This window comes from Caretta caretta, chromosome 10 (assembly GCF_965140235.1).
Source record: "Caretta caretta isolate rCarCar2 chromosome 10, rCarCar1.hap1, whole genome shotgun sequence".
Lineage (NCBI taxonomy): Eukaryota > Metazoa > Chordata > Testudines > Cheloniidae > Caretta > Caretta caretta.
This window is the reverse complement of record NC_134215.1, coordinates 12,303,605-12,330,028: the sequence shown is the minus strand read 5'-3', so window position 1 is coordinate 12,330,028 and position 26,424 is coordinate 12,303,605. Positions and strand designations below refer to the sequence as shown.

General features: G+C 44.1%; 1 protein-coding gene across 4 annotated transcripts in view; it reads right to left on the bottom strand.

Annotated features, from left to right (window-relative positions):
* MAD1L1 (mitotic arrest deficient 1 like 1) overlaps positions 1–26,424 on the bottom strand; it is a 563,294-nt gene that overhangs the window by 70,341 nt on the left and 466,529 nt on the right. For 3 of the 4 annotated variants that reach the window (XM_048868281.2, XM_048868284.2, XM_048868283.2), the window contains one exon: positions 731–811. The exons of the other annotated variant lie outside the window; for it this stretch is intronic. In XM_048868281.2, coding sequence (XP_048724238.1) covers positions 731–811 — 81 coding nt within the window. The remainder of the gene's footprint in view (positions 1–730; positions 812–26,424) is intronic. 4 annotated transcript variants of the gene reach the window in all.

Here is a 26,424-nt window from a genome sequence, read left to right as displayed (position 1 = left end):
TGCTCACAACTTTTCCTGCAAGAGAACAGCAGCAGCAGGAGCCACCACATGGGATGGGACACGAGGCAACTTCCCCTTAGTCTTTATTATTAGTCCTGCTCAGTCAGAATCAGGCTGAACTCTCTGCCCATCTGCTGACCGCTCAGATCACATGCCACAGAATCAAAAACCCTTAACTATAAGCTGGTGGGACCCAGCACACACAGGGTGAGAGGGGGATTCAGTCTCAATGCTTGTTCAGTCCTAGGCTTCTCCTATGCTGCTCTAAACCAAAGCACTTCAGTTCTGCCCTACAGGGAGTACCATCTCCTGCGAAGTGAAGGCAAATGCCAAGGGTTTGTTACGGTCTCAGGTTGCTACTCAGCCTGAAATAGGCATCAGCTGAGGCAGAGATTTATTTATTTATTTAGAAGTAAACATCTTGACTTTGGATAGAGAGTTTGGCAGGGTCAGTCCTCACAAGGCTCTTCTATGCAATATGGGGGCTGTCAGGCACTGCATGCACAGAGCTGTGTCATTTTGATGGGAGGCACCCTCACTTCCAATAGTTTATGGTGTTTAGAGTACCGTGTAGCCTTGAAAAGCTGTACTTCAGCTTACTTCAGCCAGGCTTGGAGGGGAGGTGGGGATGGCACCAGTGCATGTGAAGAAGTCACGCTGGCTGCAGGCCGATGTGGGTAAAAACATCTGACTCCAGACACTGGCTATGCCCTGAGACAGGACTACTTACCACATCTGCTGCTCCTTCTCCCTGCTGCTTGCTGCTCAGATGGGGTGGAGGGATTAGGCCTTCACTGGTCCCACAGCTACCCTGATAGGGCCAACACACAGAATGAAAAGAAACCATCCAGCAGACAGGACAAAGGGGCAAAACTTGGGACATTTCTATTGACCAATAGCCAGAAGCCATCTTTAATTTACCCCAAAGCTGGGCACAGTGCCCTAGGGAACATCATCATCAACAGCAATTCCTCGATTTGAGGATGATCTCTACCACAGATTTACATATGGGTCTTGAAATGATGCAGGAGTCCAAGCTTGGAACCTCAGATCTGCCCACAGTAGGTAAAAACATTTCCTGGTGGGTCAGTTGCCTGCTGGGAGAAAGTTCTTTCTTTCCCCTTCCTTCTCTGTGTCTTTTCAGCTTCCAGGGCAAGGCGCTTCTCCTCGAAGTGTGTCACTGCCTGATGGAGGATGTGATGCCACTGAGGTCACTTGGTGGCTTGTGATGTCCACATCAGTTTTCTTGTGATATGCTTTCTGTGTGTCTTTGTAGCGTTTCCTCTGACCACCATGGGATCTCTGACCATGGGTGAGCTGAGAGGAGGACATTTGTTTTGGGAGGCGAGAGTCTGGCATCTACACACAATGTCCAGCCCAGCGGAGTTGGTGCATGAAACAATGATCCTAGGGAGCTGTGAGGGGGAAACAACAGCCAAAACCTGGCTCTAAAAGAGGGAAATGGTAGCTCTTCCCCCCAGAATCCAGCTGCTGATGAAGAGTCCATGTCTGATTCCTTTCCCCTTCCGGAGTGGCCCCAGTGGAATCATCCAAGCTGGTGCCTTCTCCACCCACAATCCACTCTGGTTTGTGTGTGTATGAAAGGTGCCGGATTGACAGTGCTGGAGACAGAAGTCCATAGGAAAGGTGCAAGCAGTGCAAACTTCCCCAAAATGAACCAATAGCGTGCCTCACCCCATCCTTGACTGACCAGGTAGGTCAGTCTCCATGGCCCATTCAAATCTTTACCCTCTCTGCTGAGTGTGCCACTAAGGGTGACTATTCAAGCCAGATGTGTTGACCCCTTTCTCAGCAGCTCAGCTGCACAGGACAATCTCAGTGACTGCCCCTGTGAACCAGCTCCTCCTCTGCAATGTAACAATCCCTGTTGCAGGAGCAGGCTGGGAAAAAAGCAAAGGACAAGCAGAGTGACACACATATATGCACATGCACACACAGGGTTTGTGACCTAAATGAAAAAAAAAAAAGGGGGGGGGGAGATGAACTGATTAAAAGTCTTTAGCTTTGTAAGGCAATCACAAGCCAGATCAAGGTGCAGCATCAAGACTGCACAGCAGGGTCATCCGGCTCTGCAAAGAGAAAGAAGTGGGCCAAACACAGAGTTCTCGGATGTTAGCCGACGGAATCCGCCTGCCGTGATCAGCCTTTGTGGGTGAGGGCTCCCTGCGATTGGGGAGCTGTGCTGGCTGGTTGCCATCCTTTGGTGAGCTGCGCTTTGTACAGGTATTTACATTTGCTTGGATTGTGGGAAGCAGCTATAAACTCTCTGGAGGAAAAATGACGTGTGACCAGGACACACTGCGCTGCCCTGCTACCTTTACATTGTGCGGAGTCGACAGACTGTGTGCTGCCTGCGTGCAAGAGGAGCCTATTGATCTGACAGCCGACATCAGGCTGCTGAACTGGAGACGATTCCTTCACTGATTTGCACCGAACCTGGGAAAAGTCAGTCCCCAGCCCCATCCTGCTTTCCCCAGATCCATTGATACCACCAGTATAAGTCCTTACTGCTGGCTTATTTATCTTAGCTTTTGATAGCATATGCCTTGAAACCCCAGTGCAGGGATGAATGCCTTCAGTGGACTAGTCTTTGTAGCAAATCTCTGTCACCCCCCCCCCACCCTTCGCCCTTTTTCCCCCCCCCGGAGAAATCACTTCAGTATTATATACAAAACTGCTGAAAATAACCAGCTAAACCTGGAAAATGCATCTTTTTATCAACACAAGCAAGGTCATCAAAAACCCTGCAATGGGTACTTTCAATATTAATATCACCACCTCCAAGCAGAGTTTGAGCCTGGTGGTAAGCACAGGCTCCCAAGAGAAATGTCTTCCACAAACTTTGATGTGAGCTAATTAAGTTTGCACAGCTAATAAGAGCTGCCTGCCTGTCACAACATAGCCTCAGAATCCAGGAATATGGAAAGCGTTAGCACAAATGTGGTATTAGCTCTCTTATCTTGAATCACTTGCCGTATTAGCACACTCCAGACACCCTTTTGACTTTTGAGGCACAGTTGCCACCAGCAAGTGTATCTGGCAAGAATTAAAAATTCACTAAGGTCCGAATTCTAAGACAGAACCTGGAACAGTCCTCTACTGTCTGGCATCTCTCTCCAAACTTTGACTACTGTGTGAACCTCATCTTATTCTCCTTTGTGGGAACATTACCTCTTTCTACATGGGCATCGCACATACTGAGGAAAAGGATGTGTGGGGGGGGGTCACAGTGGATCACAAGCTAAATCTGAGTCAACAGTGTAACTAGGGTTGCCAACTTTCTACTCGCAGAAAACTGAACACCCCTGCCCTGCCTGAGGGCACGCCCCTTCTCCCTCCATCCCCCTTCCCTCTGTCACTCGCACTCCCCCACCCCTGCTCACTCACTCATTTTCACCGGGCTGGGGCAGACGGTTGGGGTGCAGAAGGGGGTGAGGGCTCTGGAGGAGGGTGCAGCCAGCGATCAGGGGTTTGGGGTGGAGTCAAGGGTTTCGGAGTGTGGAAGGGGGCTCCAGGCTGGGGCAGTGGGTTGGAGTGCTGGAGGGGGTGAGGGCTCTGGCTGGTGGTGTGGGCTTTGGGGTGGGACCAGGGATGAAGGGTTTGGGTTGCAGGAGGGGGTTCCAAGCTGGGGCATGGGGTTGGAGTGCGGGATGCACTCTCTGGGAGTGAGTTTGGGTACAGGAGGGGGTTCAGGGATGGGGCAGTGAGTTGGGACATGGGCTCTGGGCAGCGCTTACCTCAGGAAGCTCCCGGGAAGCTACAACATGTTTTTCTGGCTCCTAGGCGGAGGAGCAGCCATACCCTGCCCCTGCCCACAGCTGCCATTGGCTGTGGCTCCAAGCCAGTGGGAGCTGTGGAGTCGGTGCTTCGGGTGGGGACAGCGTGCGGAGCTTTGTGGCTGCCCCTCCACCTAGGAGCCAGAGGGACATGTCAATCTGCTTCCCAGGAGCTGTGCGGAGCCTGGCAGGGAGCCTGCCAGCCCCACCAACCAGACTTTTAATGGCGCAGTCACTGGTGCTGACTGGAGCCGCCAGCGTCCCTTTTCGACCAGGAAACTCAGGAGTTTTGTAAGCAAGACACAAGAAGTAATTCTTCCATTCTGCTCTGTGCTCATAAGGCCTCAACTGGAGTAGTGTCCAATTCTGGGCGCCACGTTTCAGAAAAATGTGGACAAGTTGGAGAAAGTCCAGAGGAGAGCAACAAAAATTATTAAAGGTCTAGAAAACATGAGCTATGAGGGAAGACTGAAAAAACTGGGTTTGTTTAGTCTGGAGAAGAGAAAACTGAGACATGATAACAGTTTTCAAGTACATAAAACATTGTTACAAGGAGAAGGGTGAAAAATAGTTCTCCTTAACCTCTGAGGATAGGACAAGAAGCAATGAACTTAAATTGTAGCAAGGGAGGTTTAGGTTGGACATTAGGAAAAGCTTCCTGTCACGGTGATTAAGCACTGGAACAAATTGTCTACGGAGGTTGTGGAATCTCCATCACCGGAGGTTGTGAAGAACAGGTTAGACAAACACCTGTCAGGAATGGTCTAGTTATTATTTAGTCCTGCCTTGAGTACAGAGGACTGGATTAGATGACCTACTGAGGTCCTTTCCAGTCCTACACTCCTATGATTCTATGAATTCAAAACATTTTGCAAAGGCTTTCACTTCATTAGCAGATGTGACATATTTAATATGGCTAAATGTAAAGATATATCTGGCTTCAAGAATAATCTTGATAAGTTTATGGAAGGGATGATATGATCGGATAGCCTAATTTTGGCAATTAATTGATCTTTGACTATCAGCGGTAGAAATGTCCAATGGCCTGTGATGGGATGTTAGATGGGGTGGGATCTGAGTTACTACAGAGAATTTTTTCCTGGGTGTCTGGCTGATGAGTCTAGCCCACATACTCAGGGTTTAGCTGATCGCCATATTTGGGGTCGGGAAGGAATTTTCGTTCAGGGCAGATTGGCAGAGGCCCTGGGGTTTTTTTGCCTGCCTCTGCAGCGTGGGTCATTCGCTGGAGGATTCTCTGCACTTCGAAGTCTTTAAACCACGATTTGAGGACTTCAATAGCTCAGTCATAGGTTTGGGGTTTGTTACAGAAGTGGGTGGGTGAGATTCTGTGGCCTGCATTGTGCAGGAGGTCAGACTAGATGATCATAATGGTCCCTTCTGACCTTAAAGTCTACAACATGTAGTATATATAAGTTATATATCTTGGAACAAAGAATTTAGGCCATACTTACAAGATGAGGCACTGTAACCTGGGAATCAGTGACTGAAAAACATTTGGAGGATCATGGTGGATAATCAACTGAACATGAGCTTCCAAAGTGATGATGTGGCCAAAATGGCTAATACGATCCATGGATGTATAAACAGGGGAAGCTCAAGTAGGAGTAGAGAGGCTACTCTGAAACCTATTTTACCTCTGTATTTCACATTGGTTCAACTGCTGCTGGAATACCATGTCCAGTTCTGGTGTCCACAATCCAAGGATGTTGATAATTGGAGAGAGTTCAGAGGAGAACCACAAGAATAATTAAAAGATTAGAAAACATGCCTTACAGTGATAGACTGTATCAAGGACCTCAATCTATTTAGCTTAACAAAGAGAAGGTTAAGGGTTGACTTGATTGGAGCCTATAAGTACCTACACTGGGAACATATATTTGATAATGGGCTCTTCAATCTAGCAGACAAAGGTACAATGAGATCCAATGGCTAGAAGTTGAAACTAGACAAATTCACATTGGCAGTAAGGCCTAATTTTTTTTTTTTAACTGTGAGCATAACTAATCATTGGAACAATTTATCAAGGGTCACGGTAGATTTATAACTGGACATTTTAAAATCAAGGTTGGATGTTTTTCTAGAAGAGATGCTCTATTTCAGTGATACTCAGACCTCTGTGGTTCAGGAGCCAAATTAGCAATCAACATTACATAGAGCCACAGTCGTGTGAATTATGGCTACCTATCTATCTATAATCCTCACAGCAAAATGACTGACCAAGTATTATTATTTTATTAACTACGATTGGTTAACACCACAGTATAAGCATCCTGACTGGTGAATAACTTAGATTGGTTAATAATTAAATCACACAGTGTTTTAATATCGTGTATTACAAAGAGCCGCAGGAGACACATTAGAGAGACACTTGCGGATCACACGCCTAAGCCGGAGTATCACTGCTCTAGTTCCAGTGGGAATTATTTCAGGTGAGTTTATTATTATGCTGATGATCAAACTACATGATCACAGTGGTCCCTTTAGGCCTCAGAATTTATGAACTGGTTAGTGAGTTTTCTTCCTCCTGCAAATATGATCCTCTGAAGACCACCCCTGGAATGAAACATCTCCAGGAGAGAACAGAGAAGATAATTCTACATCAGCAAGAGTGAAACTTGCAGTTTGTGTATTTGGTGCCTCAATAGCAAGGTGATTAACACATTAGAAATAGATAAGGAGATATAATTTCTGGATGCTATTTCTGCAGAAACATCAAGTAACGATCCAGGCAAAATACGAGGAGCAAAGGAAAGCCTTATCAGAAAACATTCATTCTTCCCAGGGATCAATCAGTGTTTAGCAGCAGGCATTGGCTTCACCCTTGGAGAGGATTCATAGCAATGCCACCTTACTACACACAATTTATTGAAAAGAGGTACTGTCAAGATAAAAATAATATATTTAGAAAAAATGTACTTATCTGTATTACTACTGCCAACTTAGGAGTGAAAGAAGCTGAAACATCGAGTTTTCTCTTCACTACTGGTAGGCATTGTTTACTTTCTGCACTGCACTCAGTTTAGGCAGAGAAACTAGACTGGCCAGTTTCACTTTCCATTTCAGCTTTCCTTTTCCCGTTCCCAGTGTTGTATTGAGACTTTTAGCATTGCAGCAATTTTTTAAATTCAACCCCATGCCAACCCCTTCCCCACCCCATATCACCAAAGAACAACATTTAAACCTCACCCTTCCCACTTTTTTTTAATTAAGTAACAGAAAAATCCGAAAATTTTTTGTATTCCTATGATGTTTGGTTTCCTATGTTCCCCCTATTATAAAACCCATACATTTGGGGGTTAAACTGCTTCAAAATAGCCCTTAAACGGTTAGGGGAGGGGAAGGTTAGGGAGCAGTTAGAAAGTTAGCCTGGACCATGTGAGAATTGGGTTTAAGTACCTGCTTCGCCACAGACTTCCTGTGTGATCTTGGGCAAGTCACTTAGCCTCCTTGTGCCTCAGTTCCCATCTGTAACATGGGGATAACAGCATTTCCTGACCTCACAGGGGTGTTGTGAGGATAAATACATTAGACTGTGAAGTGCTCAGATACTATGGGGGGGGCGGGCGTATCAGTACGATTGATAGCTGTGGGACAAATCTAACAGGCCTCCCTCTACTCACAAGGTCTGAGTTTTGTCCCACACTGAAGGAACCCCACGAAACACAGCCTATAGCTGGACTAGCTGTGTTCCAGAAAACCAATCTGATCCTTTTCATCATCCTTTGCAGTCTCCTCTTTCTTTGCTCCCAATGAATTTTTTGATAATAACTGAGAAAGTTTACAAGCCTAAATTTAATCGTGGGCTCACCTAGGTTATCATCATTAATCTCACATCCACTGATGGGTAATTTAATTAAGGTACATTTGTAATGAATTACAATAATCAATTAGCACCATCACTTCTAACATGAGCTGAGGGGAGTCTGTAAAGCAGCACAGTTGATCTTGTTAATTACAGACACGCTATGTAAACCTCCCCTTACCCGGCTTCCAAGTCTTTTACTGCTGGGTTTATAGATACAGGAACATCACCATCCGAGACTTTTCACACTAGGCTCTGTAAACATCACTATCTAAATTACTGACAAGCAACCAACTACTATCAGTTCTGGGAAACAGGACCTTTTGATGGAGCAGGTGTCAAATGCAAATGCCTTGGAGCTGAAGTAATCAGGGAAATACAGACTCGTACACAAGTCATTTGTCTTACTTTATCTTCTCCAAGAGCTTGTAATGCTCTCTAATGATTGTGAATGTTTGACTCGGGGTAAGCATCTAGCAAGCAGTCCGAAGACCACAGATCACCAAGAATATTCATTGTTTAGCAAATGGAGAACAGTTTGCATTGAAGCCCCTAAATCTAGCTCTACAATGCAGTGCCAGTGGTTACTACAGGAAAAGTTTGCTATCAGTCACCTCCTGTGTTGTTCTGTTATGAGATAGGTTTCAGAGGGGTAGCCGTGTTAGTCTGTATCAGCCAAAAAAATGAGGAGTACTTGTGGCACCTTAGAGACTAACAAATTTATTTGAGCATAAGCTTTCCTGGGCTAAAACCCACCTCATCGGATGCATGCAGTGGAAAATACAGTAGGAAGATATATATACACACAGAGCACATGAAAAAATGGGTGTTGCCATATCAACTGTAACGAGATTAATCAATTAAGGTGGGCTATTATCAGCAGGAGAAAAAAAACTTTTGTAGTGATAATCAGGATGGGCCATTTCAAACAGTGGACAAGAAGGTGTGAGTAACAATAGGGGAAAAATTAGCATGGGGAAATAGTTTTTTACTTTGTGTAATGACCCATCCACTGCCAGTCTTTATTCAAGCCTAATTTAATGGTGTCCAGTTTGCAAATTAATTCCAATTCTGCAGTTTCTTGCTGGAGTCTGTTTTTGAAGTTTTTTTGTTGGAGAATTGTGCCTTTTAAGTCTGAAATTGAGTGACCAGGGAGACTGAAGTGTTCTCCGACTGGTTTTTGAATGTTATAATTCTTGACTTCTGATTTGTGTCCATTTATTCTTTTGCGTAGAGATTGTCCAGTTTGGCCAATGTACATGGCAGAGGGGCATTGCTGGCACATGATGGCATATATCACATTGGTAGATGTGCAGGTAAACGAGCCTCTTATGGTGTGGCTGATGTGATTAGGTCCTATGATGGTGTCCCTTGAATAGATTCATAGATACTAAGGTCAGAAGGGACCATTATGATCATCTAGTCCGACCTCCTGCACAACACAGGCCACCCACTCCTGCGAAAAACCTCTCACCTATGTCTGAGCTATTGAAGTCCTCAAATCGTGATTTAAAGACTTCAAGGAGCAGAGAATGTGGACAGAGTTGGCACTGGGCTTTGTTGCAAGGATAGGTTCCTGGGTTAGTATTTTTGTTGCGTGCTATGTGGTTGCTGGTGAATATTTGCTTCAGGTTGGGGGGCTGTCTGTAAGTGAGGATTGGCCTGTCTTCCAAGATTTGTGAGAGTGAGGGATCGTCCTTCAGGATAGTTTGTAGATGCTTGATGATGCGCTGGAGAGGTTTTAGTTGGGGGCTGAAGGTGACGGCTAGTGGCATTCTGTTACTTTCTTTGTTGGGCCTGTTCTGGAGTAGGTGACTTCTGGGTATTCTTCGAGCTCTGTCAATCTGTTTCTTCACCCATTTTTTCATGTTTCTCTGGGTATATGTATCTTCCTACTGTATTTTCCACTGCATGCATCCAATGAAGTGGGTTTTAGCCCACAAAAGCTTATGCCCAAATAAATTGGTTAGTCTCTAAGGTGCCACAAGTACTCCTCGTTTTTTTTGTTATGAGATAGATGACAATATGCAAAATAATGACGCTAAACTTGATTATTTCAGACATTAGCTCTTTAAGTTTAAACTGTGAAATGGGAAACAACCTCTAGGTTGTAAGTCTTAATTCAACCTAAACTTTTAGGGCTTAGTAGCACAGTCTGTTTAATACACAAGTCTTTTACCTCAGGATGTGTGGTAATATTTTAGCTCTGGCAGCAAGTATAAAGCAGTTTTGTGGTCTCTGATGTATACTTTTCCCCATCCCAAAATTGCCAGATCAGCTGGCAACACTCAACACAATAGGAAAATTTTCTGTTTAGGAAAGGCCCAAGGGAGGAAAAACAAAATTCAGCAGATCAGAAGTGAGGTTGGCATTTTTAGTGTGCCTGTCACCATGGTATCTAGACATCATAAGTGGCTACATCATAAACAGAGATCACATACATATGGAATTCATCATTAAAGCATGCAACAACTAAGCATGCCAGAAGAAGACAGAGTGGCTAATGGCTTTTTAAAATAGGGTGCTAACGGAGGTCTTAACAATTTACACTAGTAAGCCATACTCAAGTGCCAGTAAAGGTAGTGGAGAAAATTATTAAAGAAATATCTAAAGTACTATAATACAATCAGAAAACCCAGCATGACTTTGGGTAAAGGTTAATTGTGCTTCTGTAATCTGTTAGAATTCTTTTGAAGAGTTAACAAAATAGTGGATAAAGGAAAACTGCTAGAGACACTTCATTTAGACTTTCAGAAAGCTTTTTGATAAAGTGCCTCCAAAGAGCCTATTAAGAAAATTTAGTAATCACAGAGAAGGAGGTAAAGTCCTGTTGTGGATTAAAAACGGGGTAACAATAGGAAACACAGAGCAGGAATAAATGGCTAGTCCCCTGTGTGGTTTGAGGTTAGCAGTGGTGCACTCAGAGATCAGCACTAGGACTGGTGGTGTCCCGTATATCTTTAATTACTCATATGAAGGGGCTCGGCAGTAAAAATGGCTACCCATGTTAAATTTTTGGGGCTTGTCAAGATTAGGGAGGATTATGTGGAACCACAGAGTTCCCACACTAAATTAGGACAATAGGGATCATGATGGCAAGTAGAATTCAACCCCAGTAAGTGCAAAATAATGGATGCGGAAGTAACATTACAAAGCTACTGGAACACACTCCTGGGTTCTAAAATAGTTAGAACCTCTTAGGAGAAATATCAAGGGATTGTCTCTCTCAGGAGAAAGAGCTAGGCACCCTGCGGAGGACTTAATGCAAGTGTCTTCTCAATGTGCACTGGTGGTCAAAAACATCAAACATGGCATTGGGCTGTATAAACAGGAGATGGAGAAATGCGTGGAAAATATTTTAATGCCATTTAATAAATTAATGGTATTTCTTCATCTAAAATTCAATTCCTTCATTTAATTAAGGCACAGGAGTAGGAAAGGTCCAGGAAAGGGCAATGGAAATGATCACAGGCAGGGGGACAGCAGCTCTCATATAAGGAAAGTCAGTGAGTATTTAGTTTGGAAAGGAGAAAAGTAAGAGAAGCAACAAACACGTGTATAAAATAACAGAACTGATACTGAGGGTTAGCTGGGAGTTCTCATTTACCTGTCCAAGAAAGAACAGGAAGGCACGCAGGATTGAAAGGAAATAAAATTTAAAGGGAATACAAATATTTAACACCACATTAATTTAATTAAGCTATGGAACTCACTGCTGCAGGATATCTGAGGAAAAATATTTAGTAACAGAGATTAAGTATTTACATAACTGAGATGTACCTATGAACAAAAGATCTTGTACATACTTTTAACATTCCAGGGCATAAACAGATTAACAAATGGGGTCAGAGAGAAATTTTTCCCCATGAAACATTATTTCACCAACAGGAGCAGTGTGTTGTTTTAATGCCTCCCACTGGAAAAATCAAGCACTGCCCAACATTGGAGACAGAATACTGGGCTTGAGAGACAACTGGGCTATTCCATTAGGGCGCTTCCTGTATTACCATTTCTGTGCTCTCTCGAAACTTTCTGAGTTTGAGGGCAAGTAAAGATATTTGAGACATTTCTGTTTTGCTTTTAAAATAGATTGTCAAGATAAAACTCCCAGTTTTAATTCCATACTGGTGTTATCAACCACACTAGAAATTATTAACATTGAGTGAAGTTTGTATAAACCTAGATTTACTTTTCAATACTTATATTTATTTTTTCAGTTCATTCAGCTTGGACAGTGAAACTACAGAGGTGAGTTACACTTTTTGGGGTAGATCTTTGGCTGCTTTGACCAACTCCGGTGGTGAAAAGCAGCTGCAGTGCTGGCTATTCAGCTGGTGGAGGATTCTCCCAGTATTGGGGAATCCCAGTGGCTTAGAACCTCCATATACCACTCTGCCCCCAGCATAGAGGAGTGGCTGGGAACAAGAGGTCATAAGCATAGCCAGCATGTGTCTACATTGCGGTGAACTGCAGATGGCGGAACAGACACTTGGGACCATAGGCAGCCAGGCTTAGCTTAGAGCAGTCAGGGGGCTTCAACACCGCTCTGACACACTGAGCATTGGACTGGTTCCACACTGGACCCAGAATGGGGGAGATACAAAGGTGCCAAAAAGAACCCACCCCATCACTGTAGTGAGTGACTACAGTGAATTACTGTGTTCAGTGCTGTGCTGCTGTAGTGGTTTAAGTGTATTCATAGTCTTAGTCTTAGATTTTAAGTTTGTTGGGGCAGGGAATGTATTTTTGTTCTGTTTGTACAGCACCTGGCACAGGGGTCCTGTTCCATGACTAGGACTCCTATATGTTATGGTAACACACACAATAAATACTACTAATAAATCCTGCCCAATACAGGAAGCTGAACTGCAGCTGTTTCTGTATATCTCCATAACGATGCAGCTGCCGCGGAGGGTCTTTACCTTTTAGCTTGCAATTTTAATACATAGTAGTTGACCCGCAGGCCCTAGGGATTGAGATATATATATATATATACACACACACATCAATTTCTCTTTGCTGATTGCTTTTTTAATTACAGACTGGGGGAGAGTTTCTTTTTCTCCTTATTAAGCAGCCAAGGAAATTAAATATTAAAAACTTATGATCACAGCTTATTTTAGCTACACGTGCATGTAAGGGGGCAGAAAAAACTGTCTGATGTTCTGTTGTGTTATTGGAGACAGAGCGCCTTAGCTTAGCTTAGTTAGAACTCTCCAACTTATGAGGGTCCAACCATACAATCTCAACGTACACTCCTGGAGATTTTTTTATCTGTTAATTTGTTTGATAAATCTACTTTTAAAAAAGTCCCCAAACAGATACCTAAATTACTCAACTCTCCAAGCTTCTCCAACTCTCATGATTTTATCTTGAGTTTTGAAATATTTGGTGTTTTTCTTAAAGTTCCAGCTCCTGAAATCAAGTGGTTAGGTGAGAATCTCAGCTCTCTTTTAAAAAGAAAGTTGCTAGACTTCATGGTTGCAGCGAAAACCTCCAAAATGTGACCTGAGTTTTCTGTTAAGGCTCAGGGCTGGCCTACACTGGGAACTTACATCAGCAAAGGTACATCTCTCGGGAGAGGTGAAAAATCCACTCACCTGAGAGAAATGGCTAGACTGACCTAACCCCCAGTGTAGACAGCACTAGGCTGACAGAAGAATTCTTTTGTCAATCAAGCAACCACCTCTCAGGGAGGTGGATTACCTATTCTGATGGGAGAAACCCTCCCATTGGTGTAGGTAGTGTCTACACTGAAGTGCTACAGTGGCACAGCGTCAGCACTGCCACTGTAGGGGTTTAGGTGTAGACATGACCTCAGATACCAGAAGACGAATAATATGAACCCCAATTTAAAAAAAAAAGAAATCTAATATTTCAACGAGTCTCATGATTCTTTTCATGATTTTTGAATGCCTGAGGTTGGCAATGCTGCTATCCCTTTAATTTCATACATGTTAACATTTATATGCAACAATTTTTACATTTCAAATTTAAATATTTTAATCCCAATCAGGGACCATTTATGTTAAATTTCTGCCCAGAGTAGATTTTACGGACTAGGTGTATTCCTCTGAAAACAGAGGTTTCTAGTGAGAAGTGCTGACAACAACCCGAGCTACGGGCAGCACTGATATAACATCCCCTCTCTGCTCCCATTGGGCCCCCTAATTTGATACATTCCTAGGTAAAGATGAGATGGAAGAGATGGAAGATTGGGGCTGGAGATATTAAAGTTTCTTCGAGCAACACCTTTACTTCCCCAGTTGCTCTTTTGCTGCTCTTAGCCATAAATCTTCTAGTCATGCAGCTAGGTACCAAGACACTTATTGCTTTTATTAGATAGGCTACGAGGGCTTTGGGATGTATTAATAATCCATCAGGAAAGACACTGACACCAACCTCCAGGAACTTGAAATACAACATCTATGCGCTGAAAAATGATGGAGATGAGCACGGAATGAATGCACAGAGAGAATGTCACCCAAAGATAATCTCCCTCCCACCCCGAGAATTTATTCTCCCTACTGCCCTCTCTTCAAGAAAATGTGACAATCATGCGGAAAGATTCTGAGAACTAGATCTATGTCCTAGGCCCTCAGTAAGACAGCAGCAGGATAGAGAACACAATGTATTTCTATAATCTGATAGTCAACACCAAACCCACGCCCTTGCCCTCTCTCAGCTGCCACTTACCAGAGCAAATAGTGCCCCTCTCCTCCATGTCAGGGTTCCTTTCCCACTCTGAACTCTACAGTACAGATGTGAGGACCTGCATGAAAGACCCCCCAAGCTTATTCTTACCAGCTTAGGTTAAAAACTTCCCCCAGGTACAAACTTTGCCTTGGCCTTGAACAGTATGCTGCCACCGCCAAGCGTTTTAAACAAAGAACAGGGAATTTTCCACTGCATGCATCCGATGAAGTGAGCTGTAGCTCACGAAAGCTTATGCTCAAATAAATTGGTTAGTCCCTAAGGTGCCACAAGTCCTCCCTCTCCTCCCAGTTTTACCAGTGTTGAACAGTGACTATTATGTGAACTAAACATATCAACGAAGTGACACCCAGGAGAGGTCAAGGTGCCTGCCGCCTGAATGACGAGAGCCTACAAGGAATGAAATGCTCTCCAGCACCGCACAGTGTGCACCTGCACCAGGCCTGCTTTGGGACTGTCTCAAAACTCCCGTGGAAACCTGCCGTTGGATCCACCCTCGCCACTGGCAGTTCAGTGACACTGAGTGATGGCGATTAGCAGCCGGGGCAGATCCCATGAAGTTAAATCAGCAGCATAAAGGAGCAGGGGTTTGCACCTGCTCCTCTCTGATTCTGACTACGGTGGCCTTGTCCACACCGGGTCTGCTCAGAACGCTGCTGCTGCTGGGGATCACTGCTGTGGCTTGCTGCTCTGCCAACTTCTACCCCCTCTTTGAGTCGCTCCATTGGCTCCCTCCTCTTCACATCAAACACAAATTTCTTGTTTCTCACACAGGCTCTTCCCCATTTAGCCCTGCTCTACCTGGCTGCCTACTAATTTACCATGACATCAACAGCCACTGTCGCTCTGCCAAGGATTCCAGCCCTTACTGGCTCCTGGGCAGCTTTGATCTCAAACATGCCTGTGTTTCGTCCCAAGCACAGGTGTGTTTGAGATCAAAGCTGCCCAGAAGCCTCTCTCTTACACAAAGGAAAAAAGGAGCCTATCCCTTACGCAAGGGAAAAAACCCTGATATAATCTGAGCATCCCTTGCCCTGTCCTCTTTCAAATCCCTCTACGACTCACAATGGCCGTGAACTCCACAAAACCCTGGCTTCTGATCAAGGCTGGGCCTGCCCCTCTTTTCCTTCCTTCCCCCTTACTAACTGTCTCATTCCTGCCGTCTCCCTCGACCTCTCTCTACCCCAGTGAACAAACCAAGCAAACCAACCGCCACAAAACACGTAACTAACAAAACTGCACCAGTCACCACCTTGTTCATTGGTTTGTGTGTTATTCTCCATCCCCAACCCTTCGTTTCTTCTTATTTTTTAGACTGTAAGCTTTCCAGAGCACAATGCAGCCTCACTCTAGATTGGGGCCTTCAGGCGCGACTGTAACATAAATCATAATATTACTGTGAATTACAATAACTGCAGCTAACCTTTGCCCCTTGAAATATTAGTAATCCTGCCCATAAAGCCATGTATGTATTTAGTGACTTGTCAAACCTGCAGCATAATTAAACAGTCAATGCACATAAACCAATGTATGGCAAACGCTGGAAGAGACACCGTCAATATGATGCTTTGTGATTTATTTCAAAATGGAGCTGAGCAAAGGACTGAGCATTCTGAACTGCTGAAAGCAGAACAGCGAGGCAGGGCAGCATTCTCACGCGGTAGTGGCACCTGCTAGGAACAGGTTTGCAATAGTGAGCTGCAGCTACACCTACGGATCGCTTTTCTGAAACCCCAATGACCCCCATGGGTCTGGGAGTTATACAAGCACATTATCATCTACTTCGTTACTCATCAGTCCCTTCCAGGGTCTCCTCTGGGGTTTTCAATTCTGTCTTTTGCTTTCCACACACAGGAGCACTTTTATGAATACTCTTTCTTGCTCTCCTAATGGTTTCTGGCCAGATTTTAGCTCTTTCATTCCCTCTCTTCTTCTTGTTTCACATCAAAGGAACATCAAGACACTCACTGCCTGATGTTAGCTTTGTGTCTGTACTGACTGTTCTCACCGAGCTCACTGATACCAGCAGGCTTTATAATTAAGGGACAGGATTTCAAGCAGCACCAAGCACACTTGCAAAGATTTTTTTACAAATTAAAAGGATATTTCTCCAGTTCTGAGTGATGCAGGTCATTCCGCAGCTGCCATTGTCTCTGGGGGCTTAGGAAAACAACACACACCTCCCTCTCCTCATCACAACACGAAGAGTCATCTCGCTGCACAGAAACCCACTGTTCCTGTAAGCAGAAATTAAGGGCTGCAATTCCGGTATAACAACCTACACTGCTTCCTGCTGGGAGAGGATAGTACTGCAGTAACTCCAAGCCAGTAACTACTGAATTCTCCACAGACAGCTCATACTAAAGTTCAGAACTGGAAGAGCCACGTGTCCCCCCAAAGCCAGTACTCCCCTACAGTTTCTTACAGCGCCTGCTGGGAGAGACTGGCCCTGGAGTAGCACACACTTCCCATAGTCAATGCCTCTGCACCACTCACTACAGCAGCTCCACTCTGGAGCAGCTTAAACTGGAGTGAACTGTGCACTCACTGCTTACACGACCTACACCATTTCCCACTGAGCGACCCCAGCTGTACGCACACACAACCTGCAGTTTCACACAAGTGAGAGTTGTTGAGCGACTTCTGGAAGCTAATATTAATTCTTGGAATAATGTGTCAAGGCTGCCTGGCTGATTACCCCTCATTCCAGTCTGCTTACAAATAGTGATTACAGTCTAATCTCAGCACCCTTGGAAAAGCTACAGAGTGCCCTTCATCTACTGTAATTACGTTCCATCTCCCCCAGAGCTGAGGCTCTGCCTCACTCCCAGCACTATCTATGGTCTGATCTAGTCAGCTGGAATGGAGGTAGAAATTACTCCAAGAGCCGATTAAGCTCTTGCTCTGGCCCAGAAGCTAAATTAGAGGAGCTGAAGTGTCTTGTGATGCCAGAGGAAGACATACAGAAAAACACCCAACACTTACGGTAAAAGGACGTGCTCTCCCCATCTGGCATTAGTGAGTCAGGGGTTAACTTCAGCCAACTCACCAAATCTGCATGTTCTCATAAGATCCATATTTTACCCCCCACCCCCACTCTCCATCTACATCAGCCTTAATATGTTCCCAGGTATCTCTGGCACGATCGATATATAGCAGATGTCTTTTGGGAATAGAAAACCTAGTTCCCAGTGGGTTCAACTGGTATGGTCTTGCCCAAGCTGTTCCCCCACACTTCAATGACATTTTATTGCTGTGATATGAGGCACTGAGTGTCAAAACATCACTGGCTTTTTGGATGTGACAGGAGGGCTTAGACGTTTCCAACACAATAGTCCTAAACATTGAAGCCAAATCTAGTAGATTTCTGAAATTAACTCTGATGTGTCTAGCCTTCCTGGCAACTCGAGGGTGCTGCTTTGCCTAACGCTCACCTCTGCGTAATCACAGGTACAGATGAACTTCCCAGAACTACTCTACTGATTATGGAATCTGGGCTCTGCTCCTTCACGCTATGGGGCAGACGTGGGGGCATGGTGGTACCATCCATATAGCTCACATCTTCATAATATGGTTTAGACAGGCCTTGGTCTTGTAAAGTAAAATGAGCCTTTAGTTGTCTTCAGCCAGGGAGAACAGAGGGGCCAGTTTGGATTGAGACCACAACGGAAAATAATCTAACCATGAGTTCTAAATGGTTTGACAAAGCAAGTAAAGTGTGGATTATTTGGGGCATAGGGTTTTAAATACTTTACCATGCTGTAATGCTTACATGCTATTATAGTTTCATTTGTGGGTCCACACATGGATATTTACCTAAGTATCCACTGGCAGGGAGGGAGCTTACAGGGGAGCAGTGATGGACTAGAGACATTTATCTGCCTGGGATTGAAGGTACTCCAGGGGTTAAAGGAGCAATAGAGATTTAGAGACACCTCTCTCCTGGATGCTAGTAACACTGTAAAATCAGGGTAGGTTTAGTTATTTGCATTTTCCAAAAGCCTGAGAGAAAATCCCTCATATAAGACTATTAAGGAAACAAAGCAGGCCTGGGGTACAAGGTAAAATTCTACTGTAATCTAGAAATTAGCTAAAAGTCACAGAAAAAAAGGAGGTGTAATATATAGTCAACTTTCTACAAAGCAGAAACATGCAGTGGGGTGCCCCCAGGAATCAGTTTTGTTTAATATATTCATTAACTGTATGGATAAAAGAGTAATCAGAGAGGTGGCAAGATTATGCAGATGACATTACCAGGCAGGGATAGTGCTGACCTCACCTAGAGACTTGTATTCACTGTGTTTTTACCTTGGGATAACTCACAGGTGTCAGTTACCTCCAGGTAAAAACAGCAGTGAAGAGAAGGCCTCAATGAGAATATGAAATAATGAATGGAGTAGCTACAGTGTTTACCCTCATTCACAATATAAGAACAAGCAGAAACACAATATATTTAAAACTGATAAAAGGAAACAAACTTTTTTTCATAACATATAATTAACCTGTGGAAATCGTTGCCACAAGGTAGCACGGAAATCAAGAGTTCAGAAAGATTCAAAAGAAGGATTACACATTGACAAGGTGTTCCATTGTTTAGCTAGGTTTACCAAACCCTAAGAAAAAGATAATTACAAAAGGTATCGCAGTGGCTCCATAGTTTAGGTTGCACTGAAATTTGCATCTTAAGCAGAAATTAAACCACTTTGTTATATATGAATAATACAGTGTATCCTGCTAGCAATAATACTCAGCACTTCAATAGCATCTTACAAGTTCAAAGCACTCAACACACATTAAGGGCTTATCTACCCGGCACGGCAGCATGCCAGAGGGGTGTAACTTGTAAAGCGCTCTGATGAGTTGCACTCTAACTGCCCAGAGTAGACGCTGCAGGAGCACTCGAAATGGTACCTAGTTCACATTAACATAGTCCTCTCTAACATGCTTTGTTGGCACTGTGAAAACAAACCCAGAGACCCATAATGTATATGTGGGGTAAGTAAATATTATTTTCATTTTACCGATGGGGAAATCGAGACAAATGACTTGCCCAAGGCCACACAATCAGTGACAGAGCTGGGACTAGAATCCAGGAACTTCTGAATTCTTGTCCTGTGCTTAGGTCAGTTGAATACACTTTGAATATATATTTCAGAGAGGCAGGGTAAGGCGGCTAGTACTTTAACATACATAAAAAACACAACTGGTGGCCTGCTGGAAAGATAGAAATAGGAGAAATGTTTTCATTGACTAACTGGCCTGCTTTGATGATCAGGCAGTGTGAAGCAGTGCTAACTCCAAAGGTAAAAGCAACTCTTTTTATAGTTGTTCTCAAATGCTGTATCTCAACCCCCCACTGTATTCACAGCCCAAAATCACAGCAGCTTCCCTTCACAGAATCAGAGGGTTAGAAGGGTCATCTAGTCTAAACCCCTGCCAAGACGCAGGGTTTGTTGTGTCTAAACCATCCAAGACAGCTGGCTCTCCAGCCTCCTTTTGAAAAGCTCCAGTGAAGGATCTTCTACAACCTCCCTAGGCGTCTGTTCCATTGTCCTGCTGTTCTTACAGTTAAGAAGTTTTCCAGGAGGTTTAACTTAAATCTGCTGTAGTTCTGCCTCTTGTCCTGCCCTCTATGGCAAGAGAGAACAAATTTTCTCTAGCTATTTTGTGGCAGTCCTTCCAGTAGTTGATGACCGCTATCATGTCACTCCTTAATCTCCTCTTTTCCAAACTAAACATGCCCAGTTCCTTCAGCCTGGGCTTATATAGCTTGCATTCCATCCCTTTGATCATCTTTGTCACTCGCCTCTGGATCCAACACCAGGCACTGAACTGTAGGGTATGTAAGCGAGCCTCCCAGCCAGGGCAGACAGACTAGCGTTAGCTTGGCTCGAGCTAGCATACTAAAAATTGCAGTGTGGACACTGGGGCTTGGGTCGCAGCCCAGACTTTCAAGCTCACTTGACCCCATGGGTCTGAGCTCAGGTGGCTAGCCTGAGTCTCCGCCAGAGCCACAAAGTCCACACTGCTATTTTTAGCACAGTAGCTCAAATCCTGCTAGTGAGAATCTGTCTACCTGGGCTGGGGGGGTCTCACTTCCAGCTGCAGTGTAGACATACCCAAAGTGTCCCATGCACCAGTGTTAACCGCTGGACCAAGTCAGTCCTAAAGCCAGCTCTGCTTGCCAGATAAAGTGCACCTAGATTCTGCTGAGGCTTTACCTGAGAAGGCAGTGGAAGCCTTTGATGGTAATACAAATACATACAGAACACACCCCTAGTAAGAACAGGAGGTCTGCATCCTGCACCCATAGTGCCCTGGGCTCTATACAATGGCTTTACAAGTGTCAGCACGATTGACACAATGATTTCGTCCATTCAACTAATCTGCTTGGGACTTTCGCTTTAATGTGAATATGTACAACGTTCTAAGGCTGCTAGGCCCAAGGGGGGCAGATCTGACATCCTCCCATTTGTACTGCACAAATGGCTACAAGCACTGTGAAGATCTGGCTCTACCCCCATCACTCTCTAAGTGACACAGATACGAGGTGCTTGGAGAGGTTGGACACGTCCCCTGTCAGACAGCGAGCGAGTTGCAGTGGATTTCAGCTCCTTTTCGCTAGAGCACATTACACTGTATTGGACAAACGCGAGAAGTCTGGCCTTTACTTGCTTCCTTTCTGCGTCATGCAGACCCTGCTGCTAGCCTTTGGCTTCCTCCACGAGCCAGCACCTCTCTTCTCTCCAGGTGATCATACTTGCTTTCCAGATGCTTTGTCAGATACACATCCTATCATTGAACCACACAGCCCAAAGTTTGCACATATTAGCGCTCACAATCAGAAAAATCAAATTAAAGATGGATTTAAGTTTAAAACCTCTAAAGGCCTGAAAAGGTCTCTAGAGTGAAAAGGAGGGGGACTGGGGGGAGAAGGTGAATGAAAATTGTTAATCAGTGTGGCATTTTCTGCTCTGTGTGTCAAGAACTAGTGAGTTATGAGTTAATCAACTATTCTGAGGTCCCAGGAGAGCAATAAACCTGAAGCCTCTTAATGTAAGGGAAGGAGGAAGATGGGCACAGCTTCTGAATGAAAGCATCTTTAATATTGCTTAACCCCAACGCCCATACTGAGAGCATCTCCGGAGAGGTCAGGATTTGCAGCATTCAGTCCAATTCTAAGGCCTCCCCTAGCCACATCACTGTTGATCTCATTGCTTCAAGGCTTTCATAACGCAGTCTGGTTCAGAGATCCTCCTGAATACAGCAGTTGGGACTTCTTACAGTCTAGGACAGGGCTAGAGAGAGAGTGGAAACAATTATCCATGCCTCTGATTTGCGTTTCCCACTGCTCTTTCTCTTAAGGCTGTTGCAAAACCTCAATGCAAAAAGGCAGAATTGAAAGAGAGAGCGCGCACTCGGAAGAGACCACCAATTCTTCTGTTCAGGATTCTGCATTCCCCTTGCAAGGCATTGCCTTAAGAAATTAATTAAAAGAATCAGTGGGAGAGAGAAGAGGGATAAGGCCCCTCTAAAAATGAAGGGGTTCTGAGATTGAGCATTTCTCTCTTGTAATGAGTCTAGGAAAGAGAAGGCAAATGATGGGTGATTTTTTGCTACTGAACTATGGAAAAATTTAATCTATTTTTACTTCAATTTACTCTGTGCAAATTTAGTCTAAGAAGAGTACATTCTTCTTATCTGCAACATGCTAAACTATCATTAAAGTTTCTCAGTGACTGGTAAGAGAAGAAAGGCTGCAGCTGCTACAGGATCTCTGCCATCACCCAAGAGCTTCCCCAATGGGATAAACAAAAGATAAATATTAAGATAAATATTTATAGCTCAGGACTTCTCCATACATTGAGATTTATGCTAAAAATATATAAACAAACTCCTCCAGGCTAGAGATGCTGGGATGGACTGGGGTAGGACGTAAGAGGGACTGGCAGGGTGTGAACCCTGGATGCAAACAACCACAACCTACTTACTGTATTTTCCACGCCATGCATCTGATGAAGTGGGTCTTAGCCCACGAAAGTTTATGCCCAAATACATTTGTTAGTCTCTAAGGTGCCACAAGGACTCCTCATTGTTTTAACCCCAATTAAGTTGCTACCCAACTGAATATAGTTGTACTCAGCCAATGTCCCTTTCAGTGGACAATTCTAAATTGTTTTGATGAGTTACTGCAGCAGGTGAAAAAAAGAGAGCCAAGTGCTTTGGCTTGTTAAAAACTTTTGTTTGCCCTGGCTCCCCCAATCATGAAAGCTCCCAAACAGCAGCTGCAGCTTTACACCTTAAAGCAATCAGAGGCAACATGATGATGCTGTACATGTGGCAAATGAGGAAAGTGGGCAGATGTGAGGGCTACCGCACAGTAAATTGGAGCAAAACTGGATGAAATCTTCCCCTAATTCAACGAAGGGGAAAATTACTGCAGCATCTACCTTCTCTTTACTTGGTGCAGTTCAATGAATGAAATTCTCCAACTCTAGAGTATGGGTGCCCTGAATTTCACAGGGGCAGAGCGCCAGCAGCTTCCGGTGAAGTCAGGAGTTTGAACACAATTTCTTCTTGCATCTGCCCCATTCCCCTTCTTCTTACAGATGTTGTTACATGTTTTTAAATCAAAAGTATTTTCCCCATGAGATTTTTTCTTTCTAGCTGTACTCTATGCATTAGTTTAGGTGACAACTGGATTATTTGACTGTGGCAGAAACAACAGAGACTCCTGAATTCAAGACTTGGCAGGTGAGTGGAAGAGGAACAGATGTTCATATATTTCATTGTGAAATATAATTACTTGCAATTTTGCCCTCCAGAAATACAACAAATTCTTATTACTCCCAGGACTATGAGAGGGGTCTTGGTGTCCCTGTGAAAGACTTGGGTGCTCCTCCAGATTATGCTTTATATTTCAATCTTAAAGACTCCATGTTGCAGCTACCATCCTTCAGACAGAGACAGGCAACACTATGCTGGTCCTGGCTATGGTGAGGGTTGCTTTTAAGAAGAGTGAGGAACTCTCCCCGGCTGATGGGTATACCGTTTTTACAGCACTTCCAGTTCCTGCTGGAAACCGAGTCTGGTTTCCACCAGGAATATTGGGTAAGCAGATCAGTGCCTTCTACATTTATATGCTATTACTGATTTGGCATCTTAAACTAGTCTTTTCACCATCAACAAATCTTTGCAGCTTCCCTTTAAACTGACAGTCCAAAGTGACATCTAGAAAAATATGCCCCACAACAGCCTGCGCCTCCTCCTACAAAACTCATCTGGACATTTGTAGGGTACATTGGATCCATTGCTGCCCAACACAACATGTGCTCAGTTCAGCTGGGACAAAATTCCCAGCCTCCTCTCAAAGAAAAAAATACAGTTCTAGCTTCCCCAAGCTTTCATTTCCCCAGTGAGCCCTGCACCTGAAAGTTTGAATACTTATCTGCTAGTATCAACTTGAACATTGTCCTTTACTCCCAACCACCAGTGGATACTTCTCACTCTCTCCAAAGAGCAGGTGAAACCACTAGGTATAGTTACCTCACTCACACTAGAGAGCATAGAATTGCTCTAGCCTCACTTCCAAAACATGTATGAAAACATCTTAGTCCTTCCCTGACCACCTCCTTAAAGGTAGACATATCCAACAGACTTCAAACCCCTTTCCATCCTTGTTGAGCATTGTCTCTATACCCACAGGAAAACAGAACATCTAAGCAGGCAATTTGGAGATCAGAAATTTTTTTGTTTCTACCAACTAGTACAAAGCCTCCAGTCTATTTATTTCCTTTGACTTCCAACAGCCAATCAAAGCAAAGGAAAGCTGAGAGGGTCAGAACCTTCATTCTGGACACAAATTGGCTGCTGGTTCTCTACTGCCTAGCCATGGAGACAGGGAGAGGAGGTTACGGCCACAGAGTAATGAATGAGATTACACTGCAATCTAGGAACGGTTGTGATCTGGAGGAGACGTGCCGAAGGAAGGAGAAACATTCCTTAATATAAACCCTTATTGTTCACCTTGTCGCTAGCTCAGTGGATAATCCACCAGACTTTAAACTCCTGCCAGTAGCCAGTGTGTATAATTCCACAGAGCTTTTCCCCTGCCATCAATAATAACCCAGAATGTGCAGAGGTATGGGCATCTCAGCATTCTGCTTCTCTGAGTCATTCTCTAGAGAAGGGCAGCTTTTGGGGGTCTTTGTGAACATCCTCTCCCTTTTGCTTTCTCTAGTGATTATTAAGGGTCAGTAAAGCAACCCGAGGACACTTGTGCAAGCTGCACTGTTGAAAATGGAACATTATTGTTCAATGAACTTGGAAAAGAAAACGGAAATGAATAAGGAGCAACAAGTCTTGATATAAGGGATCTTCAACAGCACAGAGGATGGAAAGGAAAATTGGTTTCTGGTTAGGCTAAATCACACCCATCTCATTGGAATGCTTCAGTGAACCCTACCAAGCTGGAAATATCTGCAGGAATAGAAGAGTCCATCTCTGCAGTGAGATTTTTGCATTTCCATAGATGGAGAGCATATGCCTATGGTTAAAGGTGTAGCAAAAACTCCCAGACTCCAATGAAGTGGGGAAATAAAGCGAGTGGATCTAAGGAGGAAATGCACTCCAATCACAGTAAGTAACCTTTCTTTTTCCTTTGAAAATTGCCTCTGCTGATCCCCACTGTTGGAAGACGAGCTAGCAGTAACAAACCTCTTGGAGGAAAGCTGCAGAGTACCAATTAACTAAGGTCTGCTCTCCCAAACCGATATCTGAGCCAGCTCCCAGGCTGGGAGACGGGCTGTATGAAAATGTGACTAGATCAACAATTAGCAGCTTTATAGACCTCAGTGACAGAGGTCACTGTAAGCGTTCCACAGATAGTGCCTCAGAGCTAGCACAATGTGCATTAAGACCCTCTAGTCAAGTGACTCTGCAAGACTGTAACAAGTCTGGATACAGAGCAATGTTTTGTACTGTTTATTTAGTCATGTGTCCAACAGTGACAACAGCGATTTGATTCAAAGTCCCCCATCAGCAACATCATCCTTGCTATCACCGCCTGCGGACACCGTCTCATTAACACAGCTGTGCGGTGCTTGCCAGAGAGATGCAATCAAATGTACAAAAGAACGTGGATAAAAACACATCTCATTAATCTCTATATTGTGTCAGGTCTTCCCTTGTTTCTCTTTCCCTTTTCTCATTTCCATTTTTCATTTTGCTTTTCCTTCCTCTTCAGATTCTCTTTCTTTGGCCTGTTTTCTGTCTCTCTCACTTTCTCCTCTCAGCTCTTCTCCATTCACAGACCATCAAAGTGTCCCTCTTCTTCTTCATTGTTCTTTCACCCATCCACTGACTGCACTCAATTGTCTCCTTCTTGCTCCCTAGTTTGGAAGGTTTATTCAGCAGGTATCTAAACAATCTTACATACAGCACATGAACTACAGAGCTCCCCATAACGAATAGCACAAGTACTGCCCCTGTCATTGTGGAGTAAGGCAAAAGTGAAGTTACCCATGTGCTAAACTGAGTAAAAATCCCTTACACCACTCTTCGAGGCTTGCTGAAATCTGGCTCTTCTGGACCTCCAGGACAGTAAGTCCCAAAGACAAAGCTTTCAGGATCTACATTGTAACAGCAGGAGCAGCCCAGATTCTTCCAGCTGTCACAACAGGGAGTAGAGTGAGAAGCAACCTTTCAAATAACTGGGCTTCAGATCATTCGGGATATCAGATTGTCACTAACACCTTGCGTTGCATCCAGAAGAGATTTGTTCTCTCGCTCTTTCATTCATTCTTCCACCTTGGTTCTCTTCCACTGCTCTCTCATTCCCTTTCTTGGTGTTTACTCTTCATATTAAGTTCAAAACACCAGCAAGACACATATTGGTGACCCTGGGTGAAATTTACTTAAGTACTGCTTAATTCATCCTTTGCTTAAGCTATTTAAAATAAGACTTATATGGTGCCCAGGTCTTGCACTGGCTCCCTGAAGACATGGGCATTTCATCCCCAATGAGAAGGCATGGTACTGTCTGACTGTAAATGCCCTGCCCAAGAAGTATTTACCCCAGGGCACCTAACA